The sequence below is a fragment of the Tyto alba genome, unplaced genomic scaffold (assembly GCF_018691265.1).
Source record: "Tyto alba isolate M040663 unplaced genomic scaffold, T.alba_DEE_v4.0 Super-Scaffold_29, whole genome shotgun sequence".
In the NCBI taxonomy this organism is placed as follows: Eukaryota; Metazoa; Chordata; class Aves; order Strigiformes; family Tytonidae; genus Tyto; species Tyto alba.
The window spans coordinates 3,654,479-3,664,823 of NW_024881303.1; the positions used below are offsets into that span (position 1 = coordinate 3,654,479).

General features: G+C 52.6%; 1 protein-coding gene across 1 annotated transcript; it reads right to left on the reverse strand.

Annotated features, from left to right (window-relative positions):
* Positions 1 to 6,656: 6,656 nt before the first annotated feature.
* On the reverse strand, positions 6,657 to 10,004 carry LOC122154002 (E3 ubiquitin-protein ligase TRIM9-like). Its single transcript, XM_042799002.1, has 2 exons — positions 9,112 to 10,004; positions 6,657 to 6,740 (listed from the first exon to the last, which is right to left on the reverse strand). Exons 1-2 carry the CDS (start codon positions 9,925 to 9,927, stop codon positions 6,657 to 6,659), a joined length of 900 nt encoding a protein of 299 aa, XP_042654936.1. The 5' UTR covers positions 9,928 to 10,004.
* Positions 10,005 to 10,345: the final 341 nt, after the last annotated feature.

Below are 10,345 nucleotides of genomic sequence, written 5' to 3' on the forward strand. Positions count from 1 at the left end.
AGCAGAGCGGTGGCCTTCCTCCGGCACGTACCTACAGACAGCTCATCAAGGGATCACACGTCGGGGCACTCCACCACACCTGGCACATCTGCCAAAAGCAAATACCCGCGGCACGGCACCACGAGCCAGAAACCTGCTGCAACAGGCAGCGGGTCAGCCTGCAGCTTGGCAGGGTTGTGGAGATGGGGGTAAGTCACCCGCCATCTAGAAAAGGAGGAAGGCTCCTCCTCGGCGCTGCTCGCAGCGTGCCTGTCACCATCTGACAGCCTGGCGCTGCAGTAGGAAATCAATAGAGCCTAACCACTGCCCAAGTCACAGATGGATTGACTGATCGGTCATCTGGTTCGTAGCTCCAGAAGCACAGCACGATACACACAGTCGATACGATCAAATAACCTCCTTGGCCCTCGATCTGGGCTGTCATCTGTCATTAGCAAAGACAGGGGAAGATGCAGCGCTCAGCTCCCCCCCATCCTGCCAAGCAGCCAGAGGGCACAATTTAAAATTACACAAAGCCACAACTCTTTGAGGGTATAGGTTTGTTTTTTTTTTTTCTTTGAAGTCAACAACAAATTTTAGCTACTGTGCTCTGAGGGAGGTGAGAAATAATCTCATAGGTGAGAAATTGTATCTATGCACTTGCTCTGATTCACCAAGCTGTGGGCTGATGGTGGCACAGACCTAAGCAAATGCCCTTTCAGGGTCCTCATTTTCAGGGAATTCAACAACAAGATGGAAGAAGTGTTGCTGTGGGATGGATACAAGACAAATTTGGCCATGTCTGAGCTGTGGAGGGGAGTGGGTTTTTATGCAACAGTGTAACTTAAACCACTGCTGCTGCACCTTCTAGAAAAGACCCTCAGAAAGAGCTGGCTGTAGATAAAAATGGCATAAGAGAGAGGCAGTCAGCTGAACTACAAAGGAGCACCAATAAAATATACATCGGGACAATCAGAAGCATTTTGACTGCTTCCTCAGACAGCAAGACTACGACTTCACTGGCTTTGCTATGAAAGTCAAAGCTTGTTTTACACTTCTATCTTGTACCCTGCCAAAGAAAGAGCGCCGTGTTCCCAGGAAACAGTGGCATCTGTCACCGAGCCAAGGGACAACGCCAGCTCTCACCCAGCACGCAGTTAATCCGAGGCTGTTTGCACATCAAGGGCTCTCACCAGTTTACCATTTCAGACATCCCTGCTCAAGAAAGCATTTAAGTCATGCCCTTCAATCTCTGTGACTTCAATTTAAGACTAAGCATGTATGGAATTGCATTCCCAGGGAGGGAGGCTGATGCTCTCATTATGGCCTTGATGGGATTTCACCCAGCCCTGACAGCTACGATGCCCTCTGCATTGTTGGAAGTTCTCAGTACATCTCCACGTGTAGCAGAAGGTGCTTGACTATGAATTTGCATTACACCATGATCAGGTTGCTGGGCTGAAGGAAGGGAGCTGTACTAAACATACATTTCTAAGAGGCAGCTTTGGACGAGCTAGGGCAGTCCGAGGCAGGGGAAAGGACAGACAGGGAAGCTATGCAGTTACTTTCCCAGGAGCACAAGGCAAATCCTCGAAGGGAGAGCTGGCCTTCAGTCACAGCCACGAGCCCAGCCCTTTTTTTTTTCAGCATCCTCAGGGAAATGCTGCCAGGGTTCCTTTCCACGCTGCAGTAAAAACAGCCGGAGCCACACTTGCCAGCATCTTCCCACTCCTCCCCTGCTTCAGGCTGAATCACCAGGTGCTTTGGGTAACACAGCCCAGCCCTGCCAGGATGGGGAGCAAGGGAATGGTGGCTCTGACCCCAAAGCAATATGTCTGTGTCTTGAAATCAATAAATATGCCTTATAAGAAACATGAAATCCGTTTCAGAGCTTGACGCAACCCCCTGTTCTTCCAGCTTTACATACTCTAACAGAGAGACCACAGCATAAAATCAGAGAAGCAAGTTTGGAAAGGGCTGTTTTCCTAACAACACCCTGGAGTCAAAATCAGACCTCTGAGTCTGCCTCTACAGACAGAAAGGTCCTTCCCAAGCAGAAAGCCCACCGGCACAGCAAAGCCCCCAGCAAGCAAAGGGACAGAGACCCTGAGCAGCCAGCGCAGGGCCAGGAGCAGCCATTCCTTCCACTGCCTACAGCTGATGCCTGCAAAGTCAAGAGGTAAAAAACAGGGAGGAGGAAAGTGGTGATGCTAAAAGAATTAATGCCTCTTGAATCAAGGGGCATTGGTAATCTGGGAGGAGAGGGATTTCATCAGAGAAGACCCCCAAGATGCAGGTGGGAAGCAGCTGCAGTTCCACAGCACAGGCTTAAACAAGTGATGCTACGGATGTATTAGACACCCTCCAGCTGAAAGCACAACCATAAGCCATTGTTAATTCACACACACTACACAACCCTGCTGCAGGGTGCTGTGAGAAGGGAACTGATGGTGCAAATCCAGAAGGGCCAGCCAGGGGAAAGGCAAAAACGTGGAACTAAATGCAAGGGTCCAACCCCCCAAAAAAGAAAAAAAGCCTTATTCTTTCTAGCTAGAAATCCTGCTCTTATCAAAAAAGCTGAGCCTCCACTGAGTTTTTCCAGCTGGCTCCAGGTCAGGCTGCCCCCAAAAGCTGTGTCCAATTCTGAAGGCAAAATGCAAGGTAGTTCAGATCGCCAACAAAATTTTCCTTTGAGTAGAAAAGCTGAATCCTTTGACACACTGTTCTCAGCTCTGTCACCTTTTGCATTATAAATGGATGTGTCTCTCTTCTGCACTCATCAGTGAGGTGCTACTGGTATGACTGGGAGTTGGGCCCAGTTTCTATACCAATATGTCTCCTTGTTAAAAAGGAAAGCTATTAAACTTTCTATGACAACCTGGTAGGACCCTCATCCAGTAAGCCACCCCTCCACAGCAGTCCCAGAGCACTGGTTTATCAAACCATCCTACTTGCACAGTCTTTCCAGTTACTGCTTGGATGGTCCAGAAGAATTTGAGAAACTTTTATCCAGAGAACTTTGGTACCATTGCTTTACTCTTCACAGTAACTGGGCTTCTGCCACGCCAGCCTTTGCTGATCCTTCTAGGATGCTACCTGAGCAAGAGTCACCAGAGATCTAGATCATGAGCTCTCTTTGGCTTATGTGCTTGCTCTAAATAGATATTTATCTAATTCATCCCAGTAGGACTATCTGAATGAACGGGGAATGAGCTGGCTTATTTATAAGCCAATTTAACAGGTAAAATGCATACCACAGCCACCCAGAATGCTTCGCCCGAAGAACAAACAAAGTAGGGAACAAGGCTGTCAAAATAGCCGTTTTGAGAGTTGGGGAGTTGTAACGATTCAACTGTTGGATTTTCTTAAATTATCCTTTGATACAGCTGGGAAGAACACATGCAATTCAAAAGCGCTCTGCTTTAAATGAGTATGTATGTGATCATGCAAGTTAATCAAGGGATGCAGAAAATTCCTTCAAACTTTAGGAAAGAAAATGAAAATACCTCCAAACAGTATGTGTTGGATCTCTAGAAAGTACACTGCAAGAGTCCTTAGAATTTTGTGGTCAAATGGGAACAGGTTCTGACAAGTGACACCAAGCAAAGTTTTCCCTCTAAAAACCAGAGCTTTTGAGTGATGGATTATTTCGAAGAGCAGGAATAAGCCTCTTGAGAGCGTGCCCCTGACCAAGATCCACCCTGCACTGCTGTCAGCTCTCTGAGTGCACCTTGTGAAGCCTGGTAAATAAACACCGATGCCTTTTCTCACTCTCATGTCATTTACTTAACACCAAGTGCAGTGTTTGCTCTGCTTGCTAATTCTCCTGGTTTTTCAGGCTAGGGATGTGGTGACAGAAGAATCTCCGGTGACACACTGATATCTGCTGAAATTTCCATGAAGAGAGACAAGAATTAATCCATGGGCTGATTTTTCATTCATCTCAGCTGCAATGCTCCTGACCTGCACCACAGTAAATGCAGCAAGAAATATCAAACCAGCGGGATCTTTCATTCATAAAGTGGCAAAGAGAAGAAAAACCTCAGACAGAAGTGTGCAGAGAGAATAGAAAATGTCTGATATTCACAGAGCACAGAAACTTTCTGGAGGAAGATAGATCCCACCAGACACCAGTCTGCCCACTGAAATGCTTAAAAGCTTCTGGAGAGCCTGAGCACAGATGGTGCAACACAACTGCCCTGTCAAGTCTATGTATTTTGGGACTTCCCACTGGAACTGATGAAGCTGCAGTGATTTATACCCGCTCCAAGATGGCCTGGGGCCCATTTCCATTTGCAAATAACTAAGAGGACATCTCCTGGCATCAAGCACCACACGGGCTCTAAAAGCGCCTCGTAGATCTTGCTGTACCACATTACCTTTGATTAACATGATATTCGTGGTGCTCCTTACTCCATTAACTGCTGACAGAAAGCTGTTTTCTAAATAAATTAATACAAGAAGGCAGCATCACCTCTGGATCCCGGGCACACACAAGTTGCGTAAATCCACAGACCTCAGTGACATTTCTTAGCTTTTTTCTGACTTCAAAGCATCTCTGCCTGTTGGCTGCTCTCAGGATTTGGCCACAGAAAAATGGAGCAGTCGGGAAGGCTGTTTGGCATTGCTAGAAAAGGACAGGAGGGACCCTGCTGCTGCAGGTGGCAGGTGATGGAGCAAGGGCGGTGGGATTCGGGAAGGCCAGCAAACCAAGGCTTGGGAAAGAACGTGGCTTGCAACAGGAAAAGATTAAGGATTCTCTCTGCTTCTGTTTTAGTAGCAAATATTTTGCTTTGCAAATGCAAACAGATCTTCGTCATATAGCAACTCCCTGGATACTTCCCACAAGCACTGCGGGCTACAGGAATTCCCGTGGACCCCACAGCAGTACGTTCACAATGCCTCGAGAAGGCGACTCCCCACAAAAGTTTCTCTGGCAGCTATCACAGAGGCCCAGTCAAGAAAGCTAATGACTAATGCTGTCTGCTTGTCCCTGTCTTGGCTTTGATGCCTGCTGTACCCTGGGCAGAAATTAAGAGGCACTAGTAGTGTTTTCCAGCCTCTAGTTCACCCCAGATGCGCCAACCAACAGGAACAAAGTCATGCCTAGTGTACATAGGATTTGTGATTCTTAAAAGAAGAGCTCCCCCCGCATCCCTGATCCCGTCTGTGCCAGTGACAGTCTGGGTGAGCTGAGGTCTAGATAATACCTCTGCTAATTAGCCTCTGACTGCTAACAATCATTACAGCTGATTCAACAGACTGCGTAATGTCAGTTCACAGGGTTGGTCTCTACTGCAATCTGCAGAGATGCTGCAGGGGTTTACAATTCCAGGACAGTTTGTGCCTTTAACCTGGGCAATCCCATCCTGGGCAGTTAAATCCCATGTAAAAGTATAATTGAGCTCACTATTTACCTTCCACTGAAGTCAAGACCTGTTTCTGCTTCACTACAAGAGGAACTGGACAGGCTGCCTAACCTGCTCCCCTTTCAGTGTCGAGGCAAAGCAGACAGTGCTCCCACCCCAGAGTCTTGGTTTAAGGCAAAAGGAATGTGAAAGAGATGCTAGCGGAGAAAAGAGGGAGAGCCCCATGAGCCCCTGTAAAGAAAACCCATGATCCTGACCCAAAGCAGAGGGAAGCTTCTTGCTCGACTGCCCAAAAAGAGAGCAGAAGCTCGCATCACCATGGCATCACCGACCTCTTCAGCCTCTTCCTGAGTACAGTAAATCTAGGCTGATGTTCGCTGTGGTCGGGATACCGATCTCAAAACCAAAAGCAGCCTCTGGCAGGCATGACCCAGCCCCAGGAGGGCATCCAGCCATGGGATGAGAAGTACCAGGGACTCTGCAGAGGATAGCCAGCTACAACAGCGCTGGGCAACAACCCGATACCCTAGGAGAGATGGTCAAGAATAACTGCTCTACATCACTGTCGGTCCACTGCCTAAGCCAGAAAGCTTTCAAACCTACTTAAAAGCTACTACCAAAAACCACGAGCTCCTGTGAGACCTTTCCAACATGCATTGGCAAGAGTAAAATGCTCTTAAAGACAGAGCTTGATCAACTGATGGATGGAATTTCAGGGCTGTCAGAGATAGAGATGCACTGCGTGACCCTTGAGGTTCCTTCCAGTCTGTTTGTGTATGTATGTGTGCATCTATCTATCTATCTATAAAAAAACATTGGCAAGCTGCTGAGCCTGTACTCACCACACACTTCCCAGCTAAAGGAAGACAGCCTTGAATGCGCAAAGAATAAATGATTCAGCTCCATCTTGTGTCTCTGCTTTTGACATGCCAAGCAGTGCTCTAGCTCGTCAGGATAAAATCCAGACAGCTGTAATGTATGTGCAAAACTGGGACAATTCAGATTAAAAAAATCCATTCTCCTCTATCCTTCTCTGATTATTTACCCCTCTCCCAACAGCTGTCCCGAAAAAAAGATAGGAAGAGAGAGGATTTCCCATGACCTGTGTCCAGCTTACAAATCTTAGCTCCCTGAATTGTGTTTGATCGTGCCTCAGCACAGACTATTTTGAAACGATCATCTGCGAGAAGCACACAATCAGGGCTCTGTCAGAGGAAAGCAAAAATTGGGGCAGTTCCCGAAGAGGTTTGTAAAAAGCCCTTCGGTCTCGTTCCCAAAGCGAAGCATGCTGCACTTGGCAGCAATTGCCTAGGGCCCGGCAATCACGTACTGACGCGTGAACGCTGCTTTCGAGAACAACAGCTCATCAAGACATTCTCGGGTCATGGCAGACTGCAGCGAGAATCACAGCTCCTCAGGTCAGAAATTAAGAGCACAGATGTATCCCAAAGAGTATTTTGCACTGAGAGGTGCTATAATCATGGAGGAGTCAAAAGCTGATGACTCTGTCCTTTCCTACGAGCTGTAGGTACTCATCACAGCCACAAGACCAGGTAAAAAGTCACCTTTCAGCAAGTTTGTCTTGCTGCCAGAGGCCTGTCCCCTCAAAAAAATGACACCCAGGTACTTTTGCAGGCAGTTCATCACTCAAACCCTCAGGTGGCTTGGTTCCTGATGCCCGGTCCCAACCAGGATAATGACTGAAAAGTGAACAGCCTCTCCCCTTCTCAGGGAGCAATCTGAGCTCTGGCCATGAAATCCCCCCTTCAGTTATACCACACCGCCACATTTGATTCAACAGACTCTTTTCCCTCTTGTAACAAGCAAACATCAGGGAGCAGCAGTAAACCCTTGCAGAAACACAGACTCGCTCAAGGCAGGTATGATTTCACTTTCGGATTTCCAAAAATCTGAGAGAAACTGCATGAAAATCATCATTTCAAATAACGTTACAGTTCCATATCTGTTAGCTACACCAGTGAAATACTGCACTGCTAAAGCTCTGCCCTGTGAAAAGATATTTTGAAAGAGAAGTTAAGCATTCAAGGAAGAATAAGCTGTCCTAATTGAGAACACAAGGACAGGACCTGAAGTATCTCAGTACTTGCATATAAAGTCGTCCAGATCCTCATTGCATGTATCTCAGTAAGTGCTTTGCTGCATCTGAGTCAAAGCAGGAAGGCGAAGTCAAAAGCTTACAAAAAGGCCTGGTGCCCATTAGATTTCTCTCATTTTGGAGAACACCACCGACAGCTGGACCAGGCTCCACTCCTGCTCTATGTCAGCACAGACTGAACGGGTTCCTCCTCCACTAAGAGCTGGGCCGGGAGGAAAAGATTTTGAAGAACAGGCTGCTCTCACACAGCAGGCACTTACTGGGTTTCCTAACAGGCCAGAGGAGCAAGATGCTCACAGCATCCGATGGTTCATGTCATGTTAACACGCCAGTGAAGAGGAGCCCCTGTGTTCCTGGGAGCGGTCAGCAGTCACCAGTGCTGTGGTGCACCCCAGCAGCCCAACACCGGTTGGGAGCGGCGATTGCACCCCGTGCGTAAGGACGAGGCCATGGGGCACCAAAACTGCTCTGGCACATGGGCTTCATCTTTGTAAGAGCGCACGGAAGCCGGGAAGGAGGTGTTCCTGCTCCCAGTAAAAGGAGGTCAGGGCGATCCCTTTCCTGAAGCAACAGGCGTCACCGTACCCTTTCCTCCTCCACTGCAACATAACGTGGTTACGCTCTTCTTCCAGCCCTCTCAAGGGGTATCATGACAAGCGATGGCCTGTCCCTCCACACACCCACTGACCCAACACGGGGCTGCCCTTCGCCACGCAGCCTGCCAAAGCATGACAGGGACGTTCCTGGAAAGCAAGCCAGCCCAACCCCTTTGGACACGGAGCAGGTCATGCACCTCCCCATCTCCCCCAGCCTCCACCACTCCTTGACACAAGTCCCCCCCATCTGCTCCTGCCTGCGCACATTTGCTGGAGCGGGGGACAGTTATTTCAATGTTCATCCGAGGAGTGACGCCCATTCCCTCGTGCCCTGTCCGCCCGCGTCCCAGTCACTTCTGCCCCAGTTCCTTCGGCACGGGTGTCACTGGTACAAGGAGGGAGGGAGGCAGCGGGGTGGATGGAGCTGAGCTGAAGCTAGTGACAGTTGCATCCCTGCCGCAAGCGCTGGGACCCTCTCCTCCAGCAAGGATGCGTGTGGGAGTGAGTACGCTCAAGAGGAGCTGATCAGTATTCAGTGAAAGGCTCCGCTACCGTGCTGCCGCCCCTCCTCCTCCCAATGACTCGGTGTGCGGGAGGAAGCAGCAGCTCATCCTCAGCAGCACCCCACAGCACCCCACTCCCACGTCCCCGTCCTCCCCCGCGGCGGATTTCACACCTCCCTCCTTGCGAAAGCATCGCTCCCCGTCGCTTTTTCCAGCTCCGTGGTGCCGGTGTCCCCGATCCACCCCCGAGCCATCACTCCCAGTCACTGCTGGGGAGCAGTGCATGGGAGCCGGCCAGCACGATTTGGGGACCCACGGGGAATATCACCCACCCGACGCCAGCCCCCCCTCATGCCGGGGTGGGCGGGCAACTCTCCTCCCAAGCGAGGGTGCAAAACGCAGCCCTGGTGTGGGCGGCGATGCTCCCACCGTGCCAACTTGGGGAAGGTGGACCGCGTGGGACGAGACGTGCTGGACGGGCAGCCCTCTCCCAACCGCGGGGCTCGGCCCGGGCTGCTGGCAGATGCCACCCCGGGGCCAGGACCCACCTTGTGGAGCTTCCACATGGCGCCCAGGGCCTTGACTTCGTGGCTGGAGTGCTTGCCCTCCTCCAGGCACTGGTAGCAGACGGGGCTCTTGCACTGCACGCAGTACATGCTGTGGTTCTCCAGCTCGTGGTCGGTGCAGGTGGAGATCTTGCGGGGGCTGAGGCGGCGGCTGACACGACCCTGGGCCGGAGGGACCAGGCGATGCTTGGCCAGCGGCCCCCGCGGCGGGTGGCACCGCAGGCGGCAGGGATCGCAGTAGAAGACGTCGCACTGCTCGCACATCACGGCCGCCTCCTTGGGCGCCTTCTCGCAGAGCTGGCAGCGCAGAGCCGCCGCCCTGCCTTGCTGGTAGCGGTCGATGACGCCCTCCAGCAAGCGGTTGCGGGGGAAACCCCGCAGGCCGCGCTCGTCCAGCACCAGGCTGCGGTGGCACTGCGGGCAGGTCAGGCAGGCGTTGCGCGGCGGCGGCGGCGGCGCCAGGGCGGCGGGGGGCGGCGGGGCGGCCGGCGGGAAGACGCGGACGCCGTTGGGGGATTTCTGGCAGGGGGTGGTGGGAGCGCTGGCAAAGCCGCCGTACGAGCCGTAGCCGCTGTCCGCCTCGCTGTACAGGCTCATCTTATCCAGGTCCAGGTAGTCGTAGTCGGAGACGGCCGAGCCCGAGGCGCGGCGGCTCTGCGGCGACTCCGACTCCGGCGTCTGCACCAGGATGTTGCGGGCGCACGCCTGGCACAGGTTGTGCGAACAGGGCAGGATGATGGGCTCCCGGTAAAAGGAGCCGCACACCGGGCATTTCAGCTCCTCTTCCATCTCTTCCATAGGGGAGGGAAGGAAGGCGGCGCGGCACCGGCGGCGGCCGCGGCAGAGCCAGAGGAGCGACCCGCACCCCACCGCGCCTCAGCGCCGACTGCCGCCCGCCCGCCGCCCGCCCCGCCCCACCCCGCCCCGCGCCTCGCCATTGGCCCACCGCCGGCGGGCGGGAGGGACAGGCGCTTGCGATTGGCTTCGCCGCCTGCCTGTCCGCCCCCGCCCTCCCCTCCCGCCCACCGGCGGCGCTGCGGGGGTTTCTCCTCAGGGCTGCGGCGACGGGCTGCGGGGTCTGTCCCCGGGGTCTGTCCCCGGGGGTCCCGTCCCCCGCCCGCCTCGGCTCTCCCCGCCTCGGTTCTCCCCGCCTCGGCTGCCCCCCGCGCCCAAGGGGGGACCGTCCCTACCGCCATCGGCTTTTCGCTATCCCTGC

What these genes read in the sequence shown, in the direction of transcription:
- LOC122154002 (XM_042799002.1), bottom strand. Translation starts at nt 9,927, where the DNA reads ATGGAAGAGATGGAAGAGGAGCTGAAATGCCCGGTGTGCGGCTCCTTT. An exon ending in CCATGTGGAAGCTCCACAAG is followed by an intron (nt 6,741 to 9,111) that starts GTGGGTCCTGGC and finishes TTCTCGCTGCAG; the next exon opens with TCTGCCATGACCCGAGAATG.